Source organism: Epinephelus lanceolatus, chromosome 23 (genome assembly GCF_041903045.1).
Source record: "Epinephelus lanceolatus isolate andai-2023 chromosome 23, ASM4190304v1, whole genome shotgun sequence".
In the NCBI taxonomy this organism is placed as follows: Eukaryota; Metazoa; Chordata; class Actinopteri; order Perciformes; family Serranidae; genus Epinephelus; species Epinephelus lanceolatus.
This window is the reverse complement of record NC_135756.1, coordinates 15,969,670-15,997,470: the sequence shown is the minus strand read 5'-3', so window position 1 is coordinate 15,997,470 and position 27,801 is coordinate 15,969,670. Positions and strand designations below refer to the sequence as shown.

At 41.3% G+C, this 27,801-nt stretch overlaps 1 protein-coding gene across 5 annotated transcripts in view; it reads right to left on the bottom strand.

Annotated features, from left to right (window-relative positions):
- Positions 1–17,775: 17,775 nt before the first annotated feature.
- Positions 17,776–27,801, bottom strand: part of chchd3a (coiled-coil-helix-coiled-coil-helix domain containing 3a) — a 121,696-nt gene continuing 111,670 nt past the window's right edge. For 3 of the 5 annotated variants that reach the window (XM_033615112.2, XM_033615113.2, XM_078165424.1), the window contains 2 exons: positions 23,998–24,133; positions 17,776–18,493 (listed from right to left, as the gene is read on the bottom strand). In XM_033615112.2, coding sequence (XP_033471003.2) covers positions 18,470–18,493; positions 23,998–24,133 — 160 coding nt within the window. In that variant the 3' untranslated portion in view covers positions 17,776–18,469. Of the gene's footprint in view, positions 18,494–23,824; positions 23,866–23,997; positions 24,134–27,801 lie in introns of all 5 variants that reach the window. The other 2 variants (XM_033615111.2, XM_033615110.2) reach the window with 2 other exon arrangements.

Below are 27,801 nucleotides of genomic sequence, written 5' to 3'. Positions count from 1 at the left end.
TATGCGGGGGCCATGTAACAGGTTTAGTAGCCACTGGCTTGTGGCATAGTCATATGCCTCTCTAACATGTAGGGAGTATCTAACCTTAACAGTGCTTCTGGACATCTTGGTCGGGCCATTCAGTGTGTAGCAGCTGATAAAGAATAGATAGTAACCTATTGTACATGTGAAAGTGCTTTTCTTTCATTTTAGTAGTTGGGATTGTTTTTAATAAAAGAAGTAGAATTATAAAATAGCAAAACTGCATGGCAATGTGGCCACTGCCATATTGGTATACCATGTGGGTGATATAATAAACACCATAAGGTGATAGAGGTTTGTCAGCTGTTAGGATTTTGCTATTTGCTATTGCAGTACTGTATTCAAAGGACTGTCAGTGGGTGCTTTTCCATCCACCTATTATTATGTGCATTTCCAATTTGTGTATATAAAAATCTGTGTGGAAATGCCAAAAATCTGACAAAAATTCAAAACATTGCAAAAAAGTTTTTACACTTTAGGGAGGTGGAAAAGTTGGTGTATCAATAAGGGGTAAATGCGACAATGGAAACAGATTCAGTGAACAACTAATTACAGCTTTGTATACAAGGAGGAGGACCTTAAAATCAAACAAATAATAATATATTGTCATTGCATAGGCTGCTGTAAGCTCTTTTCATCCTCTCTAAAAGGCTTTTAACATGCTTATGCTCAAAGGGCTGTGAACAGAACTCTTCCAAGAGCACATGGCTGTAATATTAGCTGTTCAAAACTCTCTATTTCCATTGTCTAGTGTTCTCTGTTATTATACATCTATTTTTTCTTTTGTTTGAGGTTTGATTGGCTCTGTTCTTCTGCAGTGGTATAATGGCACTTGACTCCCAATATTTAACAGTAGTTGATGGAAAAGTACATTAATTTGCATTTTCTTTGCGCTACGTTTGGATATAATCCAACTAGTGTGATAATGTATCTAGATTTTCAACCATCAGTCAACACTGGGCATGACCACGGTTGCTCCTGAACCTTAAAGGGCCAGTGTGTAAAATGGGTTGAAAACCGTTGAAAACAGTGACATCAGTGGTCAAATTCTAGATTGCAGGGCTCACTTGCTTACCCCTCCCGTCGGGTAAATGACGGTGGCCTCGTAGGGACAAAAAGCCTTGCGCAGACATGAGTTTTTCAGGAGTAGGTCTATCTAGCGATGAGGTGAATATTTATTTAGAAATCTAAACCATGTTACGATATTGTAATGAATCCCTCACGAGCAGGAGACCAGAGGAGCGTTTGGAAAAAAGGCCAGTTTATTTGAGCACTCCAGAAACTCCGGTAACACTCCAGGGGGTAAAAGACTCCGTCCCAAACTCTGACTCTTCTGGCGTAACACACACACTCCATACACACATTCTCGTTTACGATACCTAGCGGGCACCCCCTCCCCTCTCTGCTCCACCAATCTCCAGCCCGCACACTGACTGACAGCGTAGCCGGTAAACAGAGCTCAGCTGTTTATTTAGCCTAGCAATATCGCCGGACTATAGTAGCTGTAATGGACGACTTTGAACGCGATTTTGAAGAGTTTCTTGTAGCGGACACAGACCCAGAGCCATACCTGTTTGAGCCGGAGCATACAGATGAGGAACTTGGATACTGAGCGGGCGAGAAGAGAGGCTGAATCCTCCGCTCCCATTTTGCTGCACAGAATGGGATTCGGTGCTAACATCGTTGGGGAGATAAATCACCAGGAGGAAAAGCACTACAGAGAGTGCATCACAAGGAGTGAAGTTGCATCTTCTTTTCCTCGCAGATGACGTTCGGGTTCATTCTCTCCTGTTGCGTGGTAAGTGTGGTCCATTCACAAACTTTATAACTAAAAAAACTTTTCACTACTCTCTATCGACGAACTACTAACACTCTCTGCTGTTTCCTCCTCCTTCTTCCTTCCTTCAGCTGTCTTCGTTGGTTCATTTATACACACGAAACGCGTTCTCTGGCTGGCTGGATTGTCCGCTCGGTCTGCCGTACATACATGGCGGCGCAAGATGGCGACCTCTCTAAAGCAAGGCCCTTGCTATATATATATATATACATATATATAAAAGCATAATTATAAGGCTACGAAAACCAAACAAATTTTATTTTATAGCGATTATACACTTATATAAACATATTAATGGGTAGAAGATTCAGATTCAGATTCAGATTTGACAATAAACCATGCCAAATATTACACACTGGCCCTTTAACCAAGTGTTTTTAACTGTCACCATGACAATGAGGGTCCCCTAAGCTAGCAGTCCATAGTACTGTACCATCATGGTCGCAATTTCGGAACCCATCAACCTTTGGTCTGACAACAATTTAGCCTCTGGGAGCAAGAGCCAATATTTCAGGGGGTTCCGCATGGACGTATAAAGAGAATTGGATATTGTGTTGGAGGCAGGGCCCCATTCATGAAGCCAAAAATGTCTGATTTCCTTGGTATGAAATTACCCAGATCTTCCACATCGTGGAGTCCATAAAGCAAGCACACTAGAGACTTACGGCAGCCAATTGGTGTCTTGTGAAGCCATCCAATAACTTGAATGGGGATAAAAATGATTTAAATGTGCAGCTCATCTAGATTTCCCAAATGTTATCGGGCTGAACGGATTAAATACTAATAGAGAAATGACTCATTTTGCAGGGGTTGTGACCCTCAAAACAAAATTAAATTACCCACGGATCTATGAACGTCTCTATCGCCATGTAAGTCTATGGGAAAAACATCATGTGATGGCCCTGGAAGTTGTAATTCCACGTTTGGCCACTATGTAAAATTGGCATCAAAGCTCAGCGCTGTTCCTGGCAACTTGAGGTTCTAGTGTAGCCAGTAGATATCCGGATAACAGATACTGGGGCCGAGACTTCCTCTTTTGTGCGCCTGTCAACATTTACAGTCTAAAGAGCAGCTTCAGATGTTAGTATGGAGCTGGAGTTCAGAAACAACAACCAGATTGTTTTACAAGTAGCCAGCTAATAACGCAAATAAAAAGCTGATAGCTGAAGGCCGACAACTTTGCATTTTAGAGTCAGTCTGTTTACCTGCATGCAACCCAGGCCCACTCAAACGTGATCAATACTACTCTGTCTATAAATGAAGTCAGAATGCTTCCAGTACCAAAATCTTGTGCTGTTGCCCACAGATTCTGGATTCATATGCAGTATCTGGTTGCGTTAGGGCATTTATTACTTTTTCATTACAGAGCAGCTGCAGAGTGACAGGAAAGGAGGGAGAGAAAGAGAGGGGATGACACACAGCAAAGAGTTGTGTGTCGAAATAGAAACCAGGCCACTGCCAAGGACTCCTACATGAGTCACATGTTCTACCAGGTAAGCTGGAGGTCGCCCCTACAGATTTCTCTATATAGAGATTATCATGGTTGTGGCCAGTTCACCATACCACTGTTCTGTCATGGTAAAGCAGTGCAGGGTGGTGTACTACTGTTGTGCTGTCGTGACTACATTAACCATGCCTCTGTACAGCTATATTAAATCATTTCCTGTGACACTGTAGCATCATGGAAAAACCAGCAATACACTGTAATACAATACAGTGAGCTGAATGAGTACCATTATGCAGCTGCACAGTTTTCATGGAGCAGTAATACAACATTAAAACATGATTTATTAACTGTGCAGCTCTACCAGGAAAATCCAAACAACTGGCTCTGGTTACTTTTCGTCATTTAAAAGGCATCACAATATAAAAACTAGAAAATCAGCTTAAAAATGTACCAGAGGGGAAAAAAAATAAAACTTCCTCTGCACAGTTAAAGTATGAAATGTCAAACAGAAACAAACACAAAGTTTTTTCTTGTCAACAATGGAGTTTTTTTTCTCATTACCAAACTTCTTATTGTTTTTCTGACTCCAGCCTTCCAGTAAGCCAGTTTTTTAGTCGCGCAGCGCAGCCCAGCCCAGCCCAGAAAAGAGCAAGACGAAGGTTTGTTATTGTCACTCTACAGAACACAGACACAGTAGACACACTTCAAACCTGCAATCTGTTACCTCCCTCACATTAAAACTACAGAAAAGTCTGTGGAGCTTTTATTGTGTCTTTAGGAAGCAACATCCCCTCATGCAGTTAAAATATAATCAACTGACCAACATGAGCATTAATTATGGTGAATGGACTGTATCTACAGCACAAGAGCATCAAAAACCACGGCTTCAAACACTGACGTTGAACTAGCACCTCTCTGAAAGTCTGTTAAAGTGGATTGTGTTTTATTGTACTGGGGGTTTCTACTCTTCTGGTTCTGGAGATTAGACTCCATCACAGGACAATGGCACGTTTTCCATTTCGCCTCATCTAAAAATATATACAAGGAACGAAACTGTCAGCTTCCAGCAACTTTTACATTTACAGATAGTTTGACTGCTTTAAGGTTTCAGTGTGTGTGTGTGTGTGTGTGTGTGTGTGTGTGTGCGTGTGTGTGTGTTCATGGTCTACAAGGTCATCCTCCTCCCCTGGCGGTCCTACTGTCTCCTCAGCGCAGCAGCTCAGGGCCTCATTACCGCTCACTTTATCTCTGGAGGGAAACTGAGAGTCAAAGCCATGCTCTCACTCACTGCCTCTGTCTACCTTCACACACACACACACACACACACACACACAACCACACACATACGTGCATGGCCAATCCATCCAGTGCACCACCACCAACACCAGAGCTGATGTCGAATCTTTTAAACAGCTTTTGTGACAGAGATCAACCATGTTACATTCTTTCCCCCACATAATTTTCCTTTCTTTCCTTTGCTCCTATTATATCACATATTCACCACTGTTGTTTATCTCTGTAGCTTTTTTCACGCCACCACAGCAAACCTGTTATTTATACATAATTAAAGCTAATTTAACTGACGTACTTGTTGTCCTCATAACAGATCTGTTACCAATTTAAAAAGCTGTTGCAGGGTCAAACTAACCTCTGGCAAGAAAAGAGAAGCACTTAAACGCACTTATGCAATCTGCTGAGGTTTTTTTTTCAGTGGTACATGTTTATATTTAGTTGCTGAGCTAGTAGTATAACAGCTACTGTGTGTTATAGAGGAATATACACCGATCAGCCAAAACATGAAAACCACTGACTGGTGAAGTGAATAACATTGATCATTTTGATACAGTGCAATGTTCTTCTGAGGAACCTTGGGTCCTAGATGTCATCTGGCATGCTACACCCACCCAAATGACATTACAGACTAAGTACACCCCCCTATTGGCAACGGCACTCCCTGATGGCAGTGCGCCCCCCCCCCCCCCCCCAGGCAGGACAGTGTACCATGCCACACCACAAAACTGCTCAAGAATGGCACAGGGGACGTGACTAAGAGCTCAAGGTGTCAACCTGGCCTCCAAATTCCCCACATCCCAATCCGATTGAACATCCAGTGGGCATGCCGGGACCTTACCTCACACCAGGATCTGTCAACAACGCCTTGCTTCCAGACAACACAGGACAACCCCAGAGATCCTGTCTCCATGCCTCCACAGATCAGAGGCCCCACCGCAGATTGGACTTGGCTCTGGCCTGTCGAGGCCCGGACAAAGGATCTCTGGGGTACTGGTTTGTCCCACAGATGCTCGATCAGATTGGGATCTGGGGAATTTGAAAGCTCGATTGATGCCTTGAGCTCTTTGTCACGTTCCTTACGCCATTCTTGAGCAGTTTTTGCAGTGTGGTGTGGCACATTGCCTCGCTGGGGGGCTTCTGTCATCGGGGGTACTGCTGCAGTAAGTGGGGTTACTTGGTCTGTAACAATATTTAGGTGGGTGGAGTGCCTAAAGGGGCATCCCCATGAATGCCAGGAACAAAGGTTTTCCTGCAGGACACTGCATTGTAATGAAACCATCAATGTTATTCACCTGTCAGTGGTTTTAATGTTTTCGCTGGTCGGTGTATAGCAGTTTTCCTCTCCTTTTCAAAACTTTCATCAAAAAACTAGCAGCACTAGTTCATGCCTGTCCACTGAATCTGTTTTGTTCGACTGACTATCTATAGGTTACCATTGTTGTACATAATTAAACAGGAGCAGTAATCATTTATGTCTTTGAGACAGTTCAGCGTGTTTGTGGAAACACGCTTATCTGCCTTCTTTCCATGAGCTGAATGCAAAGGCTGACACCTCTAATATCTCTCCTGTAAATATACTCTGGCAAATATCAACCAAAGCAGTTTAGCTTAGCTTAGCATAAAGACCGGAAACAGCTAGGCAACATTATATCTCCTTTGCTGGTGTGGAGCCGAAAATTGTTAACATTCATGGCTCATCTTAAACCTACAGGGGTCCAGGGTTATGCTCCCCAAGAGCTTTTTTCCCCATTTGCTATAGCTATCCATGCGCTATTTTCAAGCCATATAAGATGATAGAGTGCCAAAAAATCTGTAAATCATTTTGGCAAAATCTGATAGTTGCCATGGAAGAAAATCATCCTGTAAAGCCTACTATCTACTCTGTATCTAATTGTTCTCAAACTGTCTTTATCATTCTGAAACCATAACACAACAAATGTTGAGGATGACTAATTTTCACGCCTGCCACCTAAAAAGATCCAAAAATTGTCCCAGGTTACTATTTTTTAAGTGATACAACATAGATAGAGTAGGGAATTTGCGTAAACAGCATTACTAATCTTGAAACCTGTTTTTGTTACTACACTGGAGTAAAGTTCACAGAATGAATGTTTAGCTGACAAATCTGCCACATTTTGAATCCATGCCACAAGAATCTGGGCTGCTCTAATTGCAAATCAAGGATCCCCACCAATGCCAAGTGACTGTGGCTCCAGTGCTATGAATTGAATATTAGGCCAACAGAGGAATATTTAATCAATTATATTAGATTTCTTCAGGCGATAGTGTAGTAGGATGAACAACATGGGCATGTATTATCATCTGAATGACAAAAATTTGAAGGCATTTGACAAACCTAGAAGATCAGAAGCTTTAGAGAAAACATTTGAGGCTGGAGCCCTAGGGATCCACTGCTCGCTCCATGTGTGCTTGTTTGTTTAATCAAGGGGGAAAAATGGGTAAAAACTACAAGTTTTGTTTTTTACAATGACTATTTCTTGGCTGGGAGCTGCAACTCAGATAACGTCTGTTGTCAGCAGGAACATCAGAGTGATGACAGAAGTTACAGCAAGAAAAGTCCACCATTAAATGGGCTGAAAGGCAGATGCAGTTTACACCTGGTGTGCCCTTAATGCATGTTAAGACGGTAACATTCTTTCAGCAGTGTGTACGCTAATGCAGTGGTTCCCAACTGGTGGGTCACGGTCCAAATGTGGGTTGTGGGTTCATTCTAAATGGACTGCAAGTGACTCACAAATGTGTCAGGTCTGGAAAAACACACACTTTATTTTAAAAGTGAATTTCCGGCACAGATCTTTCATTTTTAAAGTGCCGTTTCCTGCTGTAGAGTGAGTAAATACCAAACAGCTACTGGCCAAATGCAGCTACTGGCCAAATGCAAGTATAACACTGAATGTATCAAACACTGCAGACCTTGAACTAATGACTAAGGAGGAATCTGGACCCCGTGGCTGGACCAGTTGGGGACCACTGCATTAACATGTCCTGGGCCGCCTACTCAGCTGATGTATACCTGTCTGATGTAATCTGATTCCCCACTGGAAAAGAAAACTTTCGGATGTGCTCTCCTTCCAGCAAACAACAAACCTTCAAGACAGTTCAAAACTTGAGCGAACACAGCAGCAGCAGCAGTCATTAATTGGTTCCAACAAAGTCACACCGACAGCGAAACAGTTGGACTCGTTAAACCCAGTAGTAATCGTTAGGTAACGTTAGCCCTGTGTGTGTGTGTGTGTGTGTGTGTGTGTGTGGCCGAGTGAACTCTCACCAACTGGTCACACTACACTACACACTACACTGCGTTCAGGCATCCCTACAATTAAGATTTTACTCTTTTTTTGTTTGTTTTTTAACATTATTTTTTGGGTGGGTTTTTGCCTTTATTGACAGTACAGCTGAAGGAGGACAGGAAAAGTAGAAGAGAGAGAGAGAGGGGGAATGCCCCTGTCAAGGCTCAGCCTACATGGGGCACACACTTTAGCAGGTGGGCTAGAGATCGCCCCAAGATTTTATGCATTATAAATAGTAAAGGCTGTAGGCATGCCTATAGCAAGATAACCCCCCCGTCGGCTTTTGCTAACCAAATTGATTCACATGTTTATCTGCTTATAGAGCGAGGAAGTGAGATGAGATCACAAGTGGTCACTTGAGATGCATGTGGAGATGCATGATAATGCCAGGTCTGACCAGACAGACCCTGAGCTGTCCACTTGTCAATGGATCACCCAAGATGTATGTTAATACCAGGTGTAAACAGGCTCCTTGTTTCCTTTGGACTGTTTCCAGTCTTCGTGCTAAGCTGGCTAAGCTAACCACCTGCTGACTGTAGCCTCATGTAGAGATATCGAATATCTTATGTAACTGTCGGTAAGAAAGCCAGAAAGTGTATTTCCCAAAATATCAAAACAACTGCTTTAAAAATTCTTCCTTTTATTTGACCATAGATAACTTCCACTGCAGTAAACTGGCTTTGGCTCAATAACTGCTAAAGTTTGACTCAGCCCAATGAGACTTCCGCTGCCACCAAGCAGCTCTGCCTCCAAAAAGTGTTTGCATGACCAAATCTTCAGTGTGCCAAAAAAAAAGAAGAGTAAGGTAGCAGGACTTTCTAACAGCGAGCCAATAACTCACTCCCCCAGCAGCAGAAAACTCGAGCTGGAATGAAACAGCTTTTTATGGCGCCAAGCAGACAGACACCAGCACAGACTCAGAGAGAATAAGAGAAGAGGTGCAGACTAAAACAAAAAAGTACAAATAAATAAGAGCAGGAGAGAATAGCAGAGGGGTGTGTGAGGGAGAGAGAGCTCTATAAATTGTAGCCTGGTGCAGGGCTGCAGGGAGGGCGAGCAGCCTGATGAATAGAGCCATCAGCCTAAGCAGAGGCTACAGAGCAGCCTGCCATCTGCCTGCCCATTACTAGAATGGAGTGTATGATGGTCGACTCTCATCTGCAGGCCCCACTGGCATCGCTGGCAACCAAGAACATTTCTTTGTGTGTGTGTGTCGTCACTCTAACTGAAGTCCAAACAAGACAAAGTGTCCTTGCTTAGACATAGCCATAACCACATTACCGTAGTGTCTTCTGCTGTGTTTTTAATTTGTGTGGGTGAACGCATTTGTCAAGAGCTTGTATCTATTTAAAGCATATTGTGTGAAACTGTGTGTGTATGTGGACGCGCGACGAGGCGAGGGTGGCCCTCAGAGAAGAGTTACAGCAGCGTGGCAGACGCTTCACACCTCATTGGCAAGCAAGGAGAGCCAATCACCGTCAACAGATCCGCCCCTCAGGCTGCCAGCTTATTCCTCAGTATCCTTGATGAGTTAGAGAGTGAGAGAAAGAAAGAAGTGGAAAAAGTAAGAGGACAAAAAAAAAAAAAAAGCAGGGGGAGAGTGAGACGGAACAAAAGAACAAAAAAAGAGTAAATGCAAACACAAGAATGGGGACTGACGGTGCGGAGAGACACTAAAAGGCACAAAGAGCCGCACAGACGGATAAGAGCCGGAGAGGGAGTGTGGGGAAAACTTTCAAGGGAAAAGCTATTTTTTTTCAACAGAGGTCATTAAATCAAATGTGATTAGTCATCATGGTGGCGGATGTTGTCTTTTGTAATGCAGAGTTGAGTGCATCTGGTATTTTTTTTTCCAGACACTTTAGAGAACAGAAGCAATATAGGACTGAAATATCATAAAAGCACTGAAACAAAATTGTAGCTTTATCCTAATCGCTTTATACGGTCCAATGCAAGAGCAGGTTTGCTGGGAGTGACAAAGTTTCTCTGTTCATACACAGACAGATGGTACAGAGCTGTTAAAGAAACACTGAAAGCCATACTGACAGATGCTGATACATCACATGCCGATTTTCTCTTGGGACAGGGTGCAACACTCTGAATGTACTCCACATTTCCTCCCTACGCTGTGCATGTCTGTGACTTCTCAGTATTTCGTTATACAGTGAGAAGACTCTCTCCTAGTGTCTCCCAAGTGTGTCAAATCAGTGGCTAATAACGAGACAGACCTGTCCTCCATCATCATCTTCCTACACTCTTATATGCAAGACTAAGAATGAACACAATGATCTGCACTGTCTCCACCGCAGATGATCATGAAAAAGAGGAAATAATGTTGTATTAACGCTTGTTTTTGCTCCTATTTTTCACAAGTTATTAAAAAAAGATCTAAGACGTTTCCTATGCACACAAAAGGTTGACAGTTTCTTATGGTTTTTGCAGAAATTCTTTGGTTGCAAAAAACAACTGTTGCATCAGCTGTCCAGGTGGCTGATCTCAACCATTGCCATCTTGGGTTTTTTGGAGCTAGAAGTGACCATATTTGGGGGAGAGGCTGGCACTGTGGAGGAGTGAGGGGTGCATCTGACTGAGAAGCTGAGGACACTATCGGCAGACAGCCTGACATTCAAAGTGGTGCGCCCTTAATTATGCGCAACTTTAAGCCTTAATAAAATGTAAGCAGGTAAGTTATAAAAAAAAAACATCACCCCTGTACAGTTACACTTATGATCCACCACAAGTTTATGGCCTTGCAGAGAATGCCCTCTGCCTGTATTTTCCAAACGTTTGTCTTTATGGATGTGAAGCCCCCAGCCAAAAACAGCCCACAGGTGAGGTTGAGACTTTATAAAAAGATAGTAATCAGGTAGTAGCAGTACACATCCAAGAGGAAGTTGCCAAAGTTGCAGACGAAACGCTGAAAAAAAAAGAGAAGCAAATATTGCAAGGCAGAATACCAAGTGAAAAAGCCCATTCCAAAACACAGACTGTATAAAATAACCGTAACGCCACCCATTTTTGTGGTTTTCTATTTTGAAGCCTCAAGTTCGGCATTTCAGCTGTTGCCATCGTGTTTTCTTGGAGCCAGAAGTGACCATATTTGGACGAGAGGGTGGAGCTGTGAATGAGCAAGCAGTGGATCTGACTCTCAGACTGCAGCAACGCCTCAGAAACACCCTTAAATATGCATAAATTTAAGCCATAATAAAATGTTAAAAAGTGAATAATATAAAAATTCACCCCCTGTACAGTTGTCATGAATGTTAGAAGTAGCTATAGAGACAGAAGTGTTTTTTGTACCAGGATCTAAACATGGTTATTTATGCTGTAAAGTTGGGCATTTTAACATGGGGGTCTATGGGGATTGACTGGCTTTTGAAACCAGCCTCAAGCGGAGATACATAGAACTGCAGTTTTTGGTACTCCCTTGTTGGCTTGATTTTTTTTAACCTTGGAGACTGCAGCTTGGATTAGCCGCAGGGTTGTGCAGTGGTGTGGAAGTGTCACTTGAATGGCCCATTTGTGGGGGAGTGAAGGATGGAGAGAAAGCCAATATCCCCATCTCAGGAAACTGAGTATTTATCTTCAGTGAGTTAGTTTATGTTGGCTTAAAAGATCTGCAAAATTCCTTTTGATCATCATAACTGTAGTATTTGTACTGCTGCAAAATACACACATATGCAGACACAAAAAAGCGAGTGCTCTTCTTTGTAGTAGTGTACAGTACACACAAGCTTTATACATACTTAATTTACTCACTATAAGAGTTAACAATAGATGGAGACTGCGTTACATGTTCGCCTGGACTGCAGGTATTTTTCTGGTCACATTATTGGCCATTGCAATATAGTGTTGGGTTGCATTTCTCTAAATTTCATTTCTGACCTGGGCCTTTTCAAATCTAGACTGAAGACATATTTATTTAGGATGGCTTTTAATACCCAGTAGTGTGGTGACTCTTTTACTTTTCCTCTGTTTTACTTTATTTTATTGTATTTTATTACTCCTATTGCTTTTATTATTTTCATTGCTTTTATTGTTTTTATTGTTGTTATTGCCTCTATTTATTTTTAATTGTTTTTTGCACCTATTGTAAAGCACTTTGGTTCACCGAAAGGGTTGTTGTAAAGGGCTGTATAAATAAAGAATATAACATAACATAACATAACATAAAAATTAACCTTTTTAAACTTTTTGCCGCAGGCCGGCGAGTTTATATTATATAACCCTGTGGTTGCCTACATTCAGATGAATGGGAGGAGTGGGGTTTTCACACATCACCGGATTTGGTTTGACTGCACCCTTAAACGTGGTCTGCAAATGTGAGGCCGGTTGGATGTACTGCCAAATTCACAGACACGACATCGGAGATGGCTTATGCTACTGAGATGAACATTCAGTTCACAGTGAAAATAGAAGCACAAAAAAAAAAAAAAAAAAAAAAAAGTGTTGCATTTATACTTTTGTTCAGTGTATGAGTCATAGCAGTGCTGTGCAAGGCTGACAAACTGGGAAAACAATGAAAGAAGAATTCTTTGGCACAAAAATTTTGGACTAAATGGTAACAGATTTTCCTGAGGTGGCAACGTCCAAGAGACATAACAATTAAAAACAAAGAAAGAAAACAAAAATGTACAAAAGGAGAAAAGTCACACATTCAAAATCCAGTCCAAATGGTCTAGCAATCGAAGGCAAATCTTAAGTTTTTAAGTTACTGCTAAATATATTTAGATAAAGACACTTTGGGTTGGTTTGAAGAAATCATAATGACGCTGTTGTTCACTTTTGAGCTGCAGTAAAACGTCTGTAAAGTGTTAATGTGAAAAAATTCAAGCAAAAATCTGGACTACATTAAAAAAAAAAAAAAATTCCCTTATCCCGAATAAAAATATGATTTATAATATATTACACATTTTGATTTGAAAGACTATTTTTCAATACTGAAAGCAGATTGCTAAAGTGACACGCAAAACATTTGATTGAGGTCACAATTCTGGCAAAGGTTTCCTGAAAAGGGATTCATGTTTCACATCAGTTTATTTGATAAGCTGATTTTTTATTTTCACCTGCCCATTCTGTGAAAAACACTTAATGAAAGCTGTATTTGATTCACCTTCACATGAAATACCTGTGATTTCAGATGCTGTTCTCCTCACTCTTCACAGTCTCCATCACCTCGACCCCGCAGACAGTGGCCTTCGGGTCCCCTCGAGAGCTCCAACACAATTTGAGCGCTGCCCGTTGCCGCTGTGCAGCTCAGTGTTTAGGAGCAGCTCAGTGCCCAAGGACATCTCAGCAACACTTGTGGAAGTTGCCCTGAGATGGGGAAAAATGTTTTTATTCCATTCAGCTCGCTCTGTTATTATGAACACCTTTTCTTTATTTATATAAAAAAGCCTTCTATTAAAATCTCATTACTGCTATCACAAGATAAATGGAAGAATTCAACAGTGTGTTCATGAGGCATATATATAAATTACAGCTAATACAGCACGACATTTATGTTGAACTGCATTATGTTCTCCCTTAAGGTACTATTTCTCAGGAAACGCATCAAACTAAGGACACAAAATGCTCTCAAAAAGCTCCTTTTCAGCAACTTTTGAAGCAACTCTCCATATTAGGGATGTCAACAGTTAACTGTTAATCAGTTAAACGCTGAGAAGATTTTTGACCTGTTACACATGCCAGTCTATAAGTTTATTTTGCCACTCTTTAGTTTAGTAAAAGTACGAGAAACAAAGCTAATAAAGTATTCATGCTAGGAGGTGGCACCGCTCATTCAACAAGTACAGCTGGTAAGTCTAGACCCATGGTGGCCGGATGCCCGCTCAGCTTATAGACTTTAATTTTGATGGCATCACAGATTTTAAATCGCTTTTCTTGGCATGAGGGAAGTTTTACAGACATAAAAGTCTCAATGTCTCAAAAAGTAATAATAGAAAGTCATAACTGACCAGTTTAAGGTGTCTTGTTAAAGTTTTACATACTGTAAAAAGAATTCACCCTCTCTTACTATGGTGGCCTCTGGTGAAATACTGGGAAATATTTGCTTAAGGACTGCATGTTTTTCCTGGGGGCCTAGCATGAGTACTCGAGTACTTATTTGGACATCAGTATTCATTCAATGTGTAGAATACTTGCTGCCGTTCCTCCCATATGTGAACATGACTTTTACAAATATTTTAGATATTTTTTTGGTAATCACCAAATGAGGCAAAATTCTAGCTAGCATTAGCTTCCACATGGCTAGTACACAATGCAGAGTAGCTAGCTATCCAGAGGGTGGGCAGTGGCCACAGTGTTTCCACATGTTAATATGGCTAACGGCTGTCTGTCAGCAAAGCCAGCAGAAAATAAAATAAAAGGCTAATTTTTTTCAACACAAAATATTAAAACTGCACCACCTCTGAATGGCTAGCATTTTGAAATGTGGCGCTAGAGCTAACTGAATCAGTGGAGTGATGGACTAAGTGGAGTCTTCTTAATTTAAAGGGTGTCAGGCTATTAAAATCAACATTATAATAAACTGAAATCCCTGCTCCATACACAAGCTATCATTAGCAGTGTCTGCACAGCTAATAGTGCTAGCATACTTGACAATGCGAAAGGGGTTTTGTCGCTCATAATTAGGCTGCTTACTCACCAGGATGACCTGGGGAGGAACTGGAGGGCGGCCGCCATCTCTCCACTGCAATGCTGCCCCGCTACCATGGGTCAGGATGGTGTTACCGGTGGTATAATGGAGGGAAGTTTACCTCCTGGGTATTTCTTTGGCTGGCTGAGTAACCCTTTAGATATCACTCCAGTTAGAGTGTAGATGAGACTTAAGGCACCTATGTTAAAAGGAAATAATTTGAAGTGTCTGGTAGTTAGCGTCTTTTTACTGATGGTGGGATAAGTAGTGATACCAGTGGTCTGCCATAACAGAAACTACAAACAACATACAAGATTTAGTGAGATAATGTCCTCGAGACAGAAATAGTATCAAATTACATACTGGGTTAAACATAAATTTGGAGTAACATTTCCCCAATTTAAATATATTCGCATTTATACTCCTTAATCACTAATTACTGCTAAACTAAACAAAAATATTTACATTCACCTGTCAAACAGCCATCATCCATGATGGAGAGAAGGAAAAGAAATGAGATAATGGCCTACAGGTGTCACTCCGTTAGTAGGCGGGGTTTCCTGGTCTGCTCTGCAGGGGCTGTACTGTATTCCGCCTAGCAACAGTGACAGTAAGCTGCAACGCTAGCTTACTTAATCTTCCACCTCACTGCAGTACCACAGGTGGCCACTGGGAAAAATTTGCCGCAGGGGTTAGCAGTTTTCCTGAGGACATTTGCATTTGTTCAACGTGTGGAGTACTTGCTGCCACCTCTCCTACATGTTCACATGACCTTTATATCCACCTTATTCCTGAGGGCACTACTGTAGAAATGCTTGTGCGCAACTTCCAGTGAGATAGCGGAAGTAGAAGTAAGCTAGTTAGTCCCATAGACTATCATTGGTCAGTCCCAGTGGCTACTCTTGGTGGCTAACCGCCAATGCTGGTTCTTTTCGAAAGTAATTTACCTTCAATTTAGCAAATACTGTTTTATTCTTAAGCTAGCTCAGGCCATGTTAAAGTTAACAGTATTTTAACGGAGCAAGGCAAGCTAATTGCTAGCATGCTCCGTTGAAAAGGACAAAAAAAAAAATAATGCTTTGAGATGGCTATCAGAGATGACAGATATGATCACATAATCCCGTTTGAGTTATAACAGGTGGTGTGTTCCATGTTTTATTTCCCAATTGCTCTTGGGAAGAGGAATACTGTAAACAAACTGTTACCATTGGATATTTGCCAGTTTCAGTTCAATGCCGGAAGTTGCACCCCTAATTCATGCAAGGTATCATCGGGGCTAGGAATAAGGTGGATACATTATTTCTTTTTTGAAAATTTTACCAGCGGTAATCACCAAATGGGATGCACCACTAACTCATAACTCATATCTGACCTGTCAACAGTTTTACAGACGTCTCTTTTACAATGGTGGCCTATGGGGAAAATGCTGTCTAGGTCACAGGTGAAAAATTTGCTGCAGGGCTGAGCTGTTTTCCTGGGGGCCTGGCATGACTACTCGCTGCCGTTCCTCCCACATGTAAACATGACTTTTATACATATATATATTTTAGATATTTCTACCAGCGGTAATCACCAAATGACTCAATTGGCTAGCTAACGTTAGCTTCCACATGGCTAGTGCACAATGCAAAGCAGCTAGCTATCCAAAGGGTAGGCAGTGGGCACAATATTTCTGGATGTTAATGCAGCTGGAAGCTGTCTGTCAGCAAAGCCAACAGAATATAAAGTAAAAGGCAAGACTTGTACATTGCAAAACGTAAAAATTTTACCACCCCTGAACAGACAGCGCTTTGAAATGTTGTGCTTAATCTCACTGGGTCAATGTAGCGATGGACCAAAAGGAAAGGCCTCTTGTATTATATGTCATTTTGTTTTTTCTTCTTAAAAATTAAACCTGTTAATGGGTGTCAGGATATTGAAAGCAAAACTAACCAAAGCTGACATCCCTGCTGCATATACAAGCTATTGCTAGGATGAAATGTTTTCATAGAGGCTTTGCAACTTTATAAACGTTAAGGTCATGGAGGAGGCCTTTAAAAGGTAAGGTAAGCCCCATGTTTGGATCTCATGATTCTCTAATCATTCTTTAACTATATTAGAGGGGATATAATCTTGTTACAGACAGAATACACCGTTAAATCACTTATCTTGGCTTGGAGGTACTGGGTCAAATGGAGGAGCCATGCAGCTTGTGCCAAAGTCACCGGGGGAAAAACAAGTTGGGGGGAAAAAAAAACCCAGAAGAGGCTCGGTCTGCTGTGTGGACGGAGAAACACCTGCCATGAACTCCAATACCAATTATCCCTAACCTTTAGAAAACCCCTCAAAAGCACGCACACACACACACACGCTACATAATAGAAGTCAATCCCTCACCCCTTTGAGACTCCAGAAGTCAAAAGGCAAAAGGACAGCTGACTGACAGACAGAGGGGGGATTAGTCACAACGAATCACATGCTTGCACGCACACACACAGCCTCCCTCGCTCCCGCTCTCTGTCCATCACACACACACTTTCTTCCTCTGATGCAGAATTAAGATAACGTCCCCTCTGCGATCACCTGCCTCCACATCAAACCCAGACGGCGTCCCTCCGACGTCCACTCCCACACACACAGCGACTGCATAAAAAGTGTGTGGATGGCTGCATTACTACCCTGCCCACACGTACACACTGTCAAGCCAGACACACACACACACACACACACACACACACACACATACATACAGTGTCTGTCTATCCAGTTAAACCCAACCCAGAGAGTCTGGCAGAGTGCAGACAGCGTAGAGAAGCCGTCTCCTCCAAGACAACATTAGCCTGGGAGACTGAGCAGAGAGGAAACACACTCCAGTAAGGAAGAAGAGACAGAAAGAAGTACATAAGTAAAAGGAAAGAGGGACAATGAGGGGATAAGGAAGAGGTGGAAATCCCTGGTCTTTCTCTGAATAGCTAGAGCGCACCGAGGATTCATACAACAGAGCTATATAAAGAAAGAAAGAAAGATAGATGATGAACCAGAACATCTGGGACGAATATTTCTCCCTGCGCTTCAGTCCCCCTCTCTTGGGCTCATTCACTCCATTTGGCGAAATGTCGTCGTGACAACACGAGGGGCCGCGTATCCATCAAAGATGTACAATGCTTGCTGTAATAAGCATAAAATACACACACACGAGACAGAGACAGAGCCCGCGCTGAATATTTATGGAGAAAGAGTTCAACAACAGTTCCTGCATCGTTTCGTCTTTTTATTTCCTCTGATCAGACGTTGTCACAAGTGTTGGTCGGGATGAATGCTCAACACAGCAGATTGTTACATTATTAACATAACACAAACTCACAAGAACAGATGCAAAGAAGAAACAGATGCGTACATGTGTATTTCGTGTACGGGGTAGTGCAGTAGGAGCAGGAAAACAATGAATTATGGACAGCAAAATAGGACTGACTTTTATTAGTAAAAATAGACTTTTATTTCGCTAACAATATGTGAGTGGAATGAGAGGGGATGGGTCAAAGTGATTTGTAACAGAGGTCGCTTTGTTGTGGTCTTCCAGGTTTATATTTACTGTCCTTATAGCGGGCTGAGCTCAAGCCTGCTGGGTCTCATCACTTCTTCGTCTTCTCCAAAATCTTAGAGTGTCACTGCCTCCCTACGTACTCAAAGGAGAGATAGACAGAAGGTAAGAGAGGTAGGGAAGGAGATAGGAATCAAGGGGTAAAAGGTGTCTATTTCTCTATCAGGGTGCTGTGTTCGGTGCCTCTAGTCTGGTCCGGTTCAGTTCGCCGTGTTGGTTTTGAGGGTGCGTGTCTTGGTGCTGACTCATTCCTCACTTTCCTCCACTCTGGTTTGTCAGTCGGTCAATAATCAGTAATCCCACACAATAAACTCTTCATTGCTCTCTCCTTTTATTAACTTCCTTAACCCCCAGTCCTCAACTTGTTCTGCAGATGAAAAAAAGAGAGAAAAGTGCATTAGAGGGATGGAGCGGCAAAAAATAAATAAAAAATCTAAATAGACAAACAAATAAACAGAAGAGAACGACATTATGTCCCGCAGGAGAGGCAAGACAGAGAGAGGGAGGCCTGAGAGTACAATAAAAGGGTGGAGGATGGAGTGAGTGTAAGAGGATGGAAGTGAGTTGGAGAAGTAGAGAGAAAGACCCGAGGGCGGTGGATTCCATGTTAGCGATAAGTGCAACCACAAATCCCCAGCACTCCCTGTCAATAACCATTTGAACTGGCCTATTGCAGCTGATGCCACTGGATGAAAACTGCCTAAGAGAAGACCAGCGAAAGAAAGACAGAAGAGTGACAAAAAAAATATCTTCCTCCCCACTGACCAACTATTTAATGGTGTTGTGGGTGAGATAAGTCCATGTCAGTAACATTTCATTTCTGCAAAGAAATCTGAGTTTATTTTTTGTGCTCTATTGATCTGCCCATAAAATGATTATTGACACAAACAAGTCTGCCGAACACTCCGGTACACTGTAAAATCCAGATGAAGTTTTGGGGGCAGACTTTGAAGACATCACTTGAAGGATAACTCTAGTTTGTTAGGAAACGGGCATATTTTGATCATTACTATTGGTTATGATAACTTAGAGTACCAAAGCGAGAAGATTTCGGAACATGGCAACATCAATTAAGTATGTTACGATTTCTTTCTTTTTTTTTCTTTTTGAGATCTTTATCAATCAACACACTTACACACAGGCATACAAACATCTAAAACGCACACTAAAAAAATACAAAAGGTAACTAAAGTTATTCCCAAAAAATCAATTCAGAGATATTTAGCAAGAGTATTGTAGAAAATTCTTTATACTTTTCAAAGGTAGAGGTTTTTATTTTCATGGGCCTGTTATTAATCAATAGTACCAACATATATTTTTTATTATCTCGAAACCAATATGATTTTAAAAAACCTTGATTTACATGTTTTTCAGCGTTGATATGCACAAACATTCAGCACATATACCCCAATCTCCTCGAACAACCAAAAATAAAACATAGTGGAGAGAAAAACAAATTAATAACTGATAATGAATAAAAATAATACATTTATTCATTTATTTATCTATTTTTTATTTATTTATTTTAGTGTATAATTTATCGATTATTTCTTTTTTATTTATTTATTTTTCATTTTTATTTTATTTTTTTTAATTCTCTTTAGTTTTTTCACTATGGTGTTTTTTTTCTGTCAGTTTCGTAAAGATGTTCTGATTGATGTCCGTCTAAGTTATGTATATCAATTACTGATGGTCTATATTATATTTGTATTTATATTTTAGTAACCTTTATATTTGTAAATTAATTAATGGATTGTGCATACTGGACTTCACTCTCAATAAAATGTTTGAAAAAAATAAAAAAAAATAACTGATAATGAATAAAATATATAAAAGTATTATTATTTAGTAATTATTATTCATTCATTTTTCCTAACTGCTTATCCTGTTGGGGATCACAGAGGGGCTGGAGCCTATCCCAGCTGACATTGGGTGAGAGGTGGGGTACACCCTGGACAGGTCACCAGACTATCACAGGGCTGATAGATAGAGACAGACAACCATTCACGCTCACATTCACACCTACGGCCAATCTAGAGTCAATGAGTCACTGAAGGAGAAAGCAGGAGTTTAATGTTGGAGAGGAAAGCCGCAGTACACGGAGAGAGTTTGAACCAGGAACCCTCTTGCTTTAAGGCGACAATGCTAACCCACCTGTGCTGCCCTATTATATTAATAACTATTAATAATAAATAATTGAAAACAAAGGAGAGGCTTTGATTGTTGTTGCACTTGAAACTGCTTAATAATCTAGCTAGTATAAAAGTTAACTGTATACACACAGACATAAACATGCATACATATGTGCACACATATGCAGGCATATGCAGCATAGACACATATAAAGATATATAAATACCAACATTTCTCAATATACATCATTAAATACAAACAGACAGATATGTTTAACGTCTTTGGGCAAGTGAAATAAGGCACTTATTTAAGCCAAAGTATCCTGACTTATTCCTAGTCTTAATACCTAGAAATAAAGTAGTAACATTAGAGGAAAGAGATTTACTACAGTGTTAATGAAAATGATTTCTATTCTGAGCTTAGTTGTAGAGATAGAACTCCAACCTATGCTTATGTCCAGGTCAGTATATGTACAGATATATCGTTAAACTTCAACTAATAACTCAGGCTATTATTTGCTGAAATTACTGGCTTATCAACAGGCTTATATTAGGGACAGGTGTTTATACGGGACAGGCCTTTAATTTCTGTCACACAAAACTGTTGCGCAGCAAAGATGGGAAATACAATCAAATTGTTTATTTAAACTGGTTTGAGTATTACTTATATAAAAATTAGGCTTCAGGTAACATATTAATTATGAATCATTCATTTGATCGAGCTCCGAGAGAGCATCAGACAGAGAGAGAGTTATGGCACTCAAGGATTACGGCATCGGGCATACTGACACAACACCACTTTATCCTGTTAAAACAATACTCACAACTTGGATTCATTCTTATGGAAAAACCCTTTTGATGCTTTTAATTTTAAGGACCCTTAGAGACTAAGGGACTATGAATAACTTACAGGGTAATCGAGGAATGGACACAGAGTTTGAGGTAGACAACAACTTGCTTTTATAAATCCAAAGAACCTCTACCAACCAGACCAGGCCTCTAATTGAGACAGGTCTTTATTTGTCAAAATGTATAGCCACACTGGGCTAATAAAAGGGACTGGGCGTTTATTTGGGACTCTGCTTTTAATTGAAGTTTTACTGCAACTGTGCTGGGTTTTTTAGTAATAACTTATTGTTTACATTTGTTTTCTCCTCCAGGGAAGTGTAGCTTAAAAACCTCTATGGTAGGGTTGGACAATGTCAATATATTGATATGACTGGATATTGTCTTGATTTTGGATATCGTAACATCACAAGTTTTGTCTTTTCCTGGTTTTAAAGGCTGCATTACAGTAAAGTGGTGTAATTTAGTGAACTTATCAGACTGTTGATGATGACTACTGATGAGATTTGTCAATCTCCCTACTCTATGGGTGTCAGTGTGGCCTCAGATCTCAGTAATTAACTTTACTATAATCACTGATTGGACAGATGGCCAAAGCACATCTATTACATCAAAAGCAAAAAGATCTTCTGAGCCAAGATTTACTGCCGTCTAAAAAATGTTGAAAGGACAAATTAAATCAACATGTACGCAAGCAGGAGCAGTTTTGATTGAAACGGCAATATTAAAGATGATGTCATATGAGCCAGCTCTTTTTCCATTTCGAACCTCACAGCACCCTCTGAAACCAAAAAACAGAGATCTCGCTCAGCCCTTTGAGAGTAAAAGGGAGATGGAAGGGTCAGTCTAAAAAATGAAGTGGAGAAGGAAAAGATAGGGAGCAAGAGGCGGTCATGCGGTGAGAATATGGAATGAGGGAGGCAAGCAGTGGATGGAGAGATCGGCTTCCATGATAAACTCTTATTCATAGAGGCAGAGGGAGAGAGAAAGAGAGACTTTATCTGTCCTTTCGACTGCCTCTTCCTCACTGTTTGCTATCTGGACCTGTTAAGTGCTGAATGCATTAGAAATGTGACTAGGGATGAAGGGATGGTGGATGGAGGGAGTGAAGGAGAGATGGTGGCGGGGCAGAGAGGGCACAAAAGAGAGGGAAAGTGGGTCTAAATGTTATCACTGACTGTGGCGATAAGAACGCTAATTATCAGCAACAAAAGGCCGAGCGGCTGACAACGCCTCTCTCTCGGGCTGACTCCAGTTGAAGGGTCAATATTGTAAAAGTGAGATTTGGGGGGATTTGGTTCTTCATCCCCAGCGAGATGGCATCTTAGACATCCCCATCTATACCCGTGGTGCTGCAGTTTTTAGTGGAATTTAAGATTTGAAAGGAAAGGACGAAGAAGGGGAAAGAGATCATGTTGTTTGAAAACGGTATGACCTATGCCATCGAGTGTCTTTGACAGAAAGGGCGAGGAGATGAGAGGCGGATGTTAGAGGGCAGGTTTGGATCTCCTGACCTCCGGAGGTCAAAGTCACGTCCTTTGACATTTGTTCTCAGCACAGCTTCCTGCTCGGCTCTGATAAAGCTGCGTAAACATCCTAATCACGACGCTGCATCAGCTCATATCAATCCTCCTTCATTCCTTCTCCCTATTTTGTCGGCTGTGTAATTCTGCATATTATTCCTTTAAAGCCTTATCACAGAACTGTTTATATTTTTTTCTGCACCTAATGACTTTAAAAGCAAGTCTTACACAGATAAGCGCAGATGAACAGGAGTGTGCTGTGATTGCCGCAGGGTGATAAACACAAGCGGATTAACATATCGTCTCGGGCTTGCTTCCAAACAATTTACAAGATCATAACAGCATCCGGACTATGAACATACCCTCGCTGAATCCTGACGAGGCTACAGGTAGCTGTTTTAAACTCACACACACATACATCTACACGATGAATAAAACATTGTGCAATTTACATGATGTATAGCTTAAAAATCTGCCTGCATCTGACTTTTAGATCTCATACTAATATCCGCAAGAGTGAGCGAGAGACACAAAACTCAGTTTTCCTCATTTCCGGCAAAACAATGCAATTCTACACAAAAAAAAATCTAATAGAAAAGCTCTATGAATGCAAATTGAGCCTTTTTGGGACCAAGTGATGTTACATATTGCAAAGTGAGAGAGGGGGAATCAAGTTAATATCAACCTGAGTGACATTACTATTACCATACAGTGTGACTGTGGGAGACAGAGGGCAAAAAAACATTTGCACTTGGCAATGAAAGGAGAGAGCATGGAAAGGACAATGGTATCCAACTAGCAGCAGCTACTCCCCTGGTCTTATTACATTAAAACACACACAGAGACAGTCAGGGGAACGCCTGTGTCAGCAGGTATTATGGAAATAGACCGTAAGGTTTAAACCGGCTATTTAGAGTGAGCTTTATTCAGGCGCCAGTAGCCTGGTGGAAATTATATTCTCCTGTCTAAAAGCAAGGAGCCAGCACATGTAAATGGATGCTAGTGTGTATATGTGTGTGTGTGTGTGTGTGTGTGTTACATTAATTCATTTAGATTTAAAACGGGAACTGTAGCTACCATGCACATCTATGATCCCTATGACGTATGCTGTAACTAACACACACATGGGGCTACTTTGTAATACACACATCGATTCAACTGAAAGCTACACTACAGGATAAGGAGGCACTAACTTACATATCATTTGTCCACGAGGGTGCATGCACATGCTTGCCATTCTTTTCAAAAGGGAAAACATACACAAACAATGCATGAATATGCAAAAGATCTTAACGTAGTGTATCAAATGATGCTTATATGAGATATGACAAACGATAAAAGACAAATCGCTTCGTTCAGTAAACACGCACCTGTTTGGCGTTGTTGACACACTGGAGGTAAAGGGCTGCTATGTTGGAGCAGTGGAGGGTTTTTCCGACGTTCTCCTTGTAACATGCGAGGATCTGGCCCTGCAGGTCTGCACACACAGGATACGCCTCATACCGCCTGCGGGGGTGAGAAGGGGAGAGAAGCGGTGTGAAAACTGGGAGAAATATGGTGTTAAAATTGAGGGCAGGGTGGGAGTTAAGAGGAAATATAAAAGCGTCAAAAAGAGGGACAGTGATAAACGTGTGAGTGAGAAAAGAGAGGCAAAGGTGGACAGAAAATGAAGGAAACATGGAAAACGTGTAAGGATGGGTAATGCAGAGGGTTTGACAGAATGAGAAGAGGAATACAGACATAATATTTAGGGCTGCAATGAATAATCGACAAAAATCAATGACCATAATCGTCCATTAGTTCGTGACATCATTGGCTGCAATGTATGTAGTAGTAGTAGTCGATAGTGACACTGCTTACTTAAGTGAAATATACGATAGCATGAACACCTTCACAACCAAAAACCTTTAAAGTGTGAGAGTATTTTACTGGTAACTTGGCAAAAAAGGTTGTTAACTGTAACATTTGGAGCATGGAAGCACAGTAATTACACTGGAGCATCTTAAAATCAGGCACGTTGGCTCTCTGTTTGATGCAGACCTCGGTACGTTTGATTGCTTGTTGGCAAGCCAGCTAAGTTAGCTTGATGTTACAGGCCTTGTTCTTCACATTATGAGCTGTTACATTTTATATTTTGTAATACATTTTCTCTTAATCAATATATTAATGGCACTGAGAGCAAGCAGCAACCTCCAGGGCTGAAAAACGCTTAAGTGCCAAATACTGCAGTTCCTCTACTGGCCACTTGAGGCTGGTTCCAGAAGCGAATCAATCCCAACAGACCCCCATATTAAAATCATTGATGTAATAAGAGACCTGGATACAGTGATAAACGCAGGGCCCAATTCACTCCTATGAAAGTTGCTCAGTGGCACATGAGGCCGACATGGTTCAACCGCTGCATATGAAGTTACCTGGATGATCCCGGTATTAGAAGCACCCATAGAAGCAGCTAACTTTCAGTTTATCGCTCCAGTAACTTGAATGGGGATAAACATATAATTTAATATAAGCATGCAGCTCTTCTAGACTTTTGAAATGTTACCGGACTGAATGGATCAAATCCTGATCGTGGAACGAGAAAAATGTATTCACTGATTTCCAATGGGAAAAAGTCTTTTTGGGCTGCAGGGCATCACATGATGGATACAGGAAATTTCAGCACCACTGTTTAGCCTCCATGAAAATTTGCATCAAAGCCCGGTGCACTTCCTGGGGGCCTGGTTAAAATGCCCAAATGTACAGCAGAAATAAACATGTCAAAAAAATGATTTTGGTCTCTATTGCTGATTTCCTTGTTAATGACAATTGTACAGGGGGTTAATTATTATTAAGCCCGGTGCACAGCTTCACCTTCTCGTCCAAATACGATCACTTCTGGCTCTAAATTAAGATGGCAACAGCTTAAATGCAGAACTCCAAGCTTCAGAATGGGAGTCCACCAACCAGTGGGTTACATCACAGTAGCTACATCCATTGATTTTGAACAGTCTATGGTTGGTTGGTCTATGGTCAAAACGATCCTGCTTACATGTGCGCTAACTTCACAATCCTAAATGTTGCATCTTTCATGGCAACATTTACCATTACAGCTGGAGATTGTGTTGCTGTTGTGGTGATTGCACTACATACAAAACTAGGGAATTTGATATCTTTGTAAATCGCAAAAAAATCTACAACTCCTGTCTATGTGTGTTGTTTGAGCTCGTTTCGTGAATGTGAAGAAAAAGCCCAAATACCTAGAACCATTCTGTTGCTATGGCAACCTGCTTGGTCAATTATGACAGGACTTATATCTTTATTAGTTCATTAAAAGACGTATTTTTGAAGAACTCCTTTTTAAGTTAGGACATGCATAGAACAACCTAAAGCTAAATTTAAAAGCTGATCTCTAAATAAGACCCATTCATAAAGTGTCAGTCAGTCAATTTGCATGTCACATGAAATCATATAAAAACATTTTTACGAATACTCAATTTGCTTCACATGATGTGTTATTCAACTATCCAAATAGTCACTACAGACCTCATATTATTGGTTTGGAAAATGAGATGTCAATGGTCATTTATCTCAGGAGAGTCTGTGCATTAGAGCCCACTGAGCTATACTGCAGTCTCCAGTGTATACACCCCCTGGCTTTTCTATCACCGCTGTCACTACATCTCAAAACACCTGAAGCAAGAATCAACATTACTGTATCTGCTGGAGAGGAGGTCAGAGGCCAATCCAGCCTCCACAGTTTGCCAGGGCGATGTGTGTATTACAACATATCGACAGAGAGGTCAGAGGGTTTTCTAAAAAATGGACCATAAGAGGGTGTCAAATAAAGCCTCCAACAATGGCTTCATCCCCTAAGAAGGGATATTCATCAGCGCTGTGGGACTGCACAGAAGAGACCCAACTTGACAAATCAATGTGCGATGCAGAGAAAACAACAGAGGAGACTTGGTTTAATCTACACAAGCGAAAAGGCTTAGCTGCTACAATGTGATGATGATAATGATGATGAGGTAGAGATTACCGGCACGCTAAGTATACCTTCCCTTAAATTGGTCTGCTGCTGCCCTGCTCTTATGTCTTCCCGCCAAAAAAATCTAAAGGCTGCACAATAAGAGAGTATTGATCACTCTACCGGGTAGTAGTGAATCCATCTATTGATTCAGAATCTCTCTCTCAAATAGTCAACCATTTACAAACTGGGTAGCTGACTGTCACCTTGGAGTGGTCTAAATGGCAAATTCAATCTCTTAGCATCCACTAGGAGGTTGTTGTTGTTGTAGACTGTGCATGCTAATGTCTGGTTATAGGCTACACATCACTAGCTTAGCACGCCCAAGTCTGTCCTTGAGGTCTGCCACTGCTTCACTGCTGCCGTCTTGGCTGGTACCATCCAGATGCTAGCACTCCTAATGGTAGATGCTACACTAAACTTCAGTGCATTTAAATGGGACTCTTAGGTTAGATGCATGCAAGAGTTGGATCCTTCAGCCCATCTCAGCAGTGGGATGTACCACCAGCGCTGCTGCCTCGCCCAATGTTTAACTGCTTTTGTCTGTCTCTTCACACACCCCATAAAAATCCATAATGACGACACATGTGCATGCTAGGGCTATTATGCTAATGGCGGTGTCATCGTTTTGTTCACACCAGTGCTCAGGACACTCCATCTGCCTCACTAAACGGCTTGCACGGGTGTGAAAGAGATTTGCCCGTCAGCAACTCTGGAGATCTCAAAGGAATATTGGGGCTGAAGCTGAGACACTGCAGTCAGAATCAGATGTTTGATTTGCCCCCTGGAGTGAGAAATTACCCCCCGTTGGATACAAAGCAGAGGATTGGACACACGGATCATTACCCAGGGTGCAATGCTGCAGGTAGCTGGTGCAGTGTGTGCACTGTATGTGCATCACCACATGGTCATATTGGTGAGGGAGGCTGGGAAAATCTATAGTCCTTGTAAGTGCAGGTCAGTGACAATTTGTGACAATGTGAGAGGCACTCTCCACACCTTCAACAACTTTGACAGTAGTGTGATTAATCAATACACTTCATCATTTACCACTAAAAACAACTCAGAGGTCAAACAGGGAAGCAAATATTCCAACTAAAGCCAGTAAGGCATAGTACAAAGGATAAAAATTGTCAATTTGGACACACACTCATTTATTTTCTTG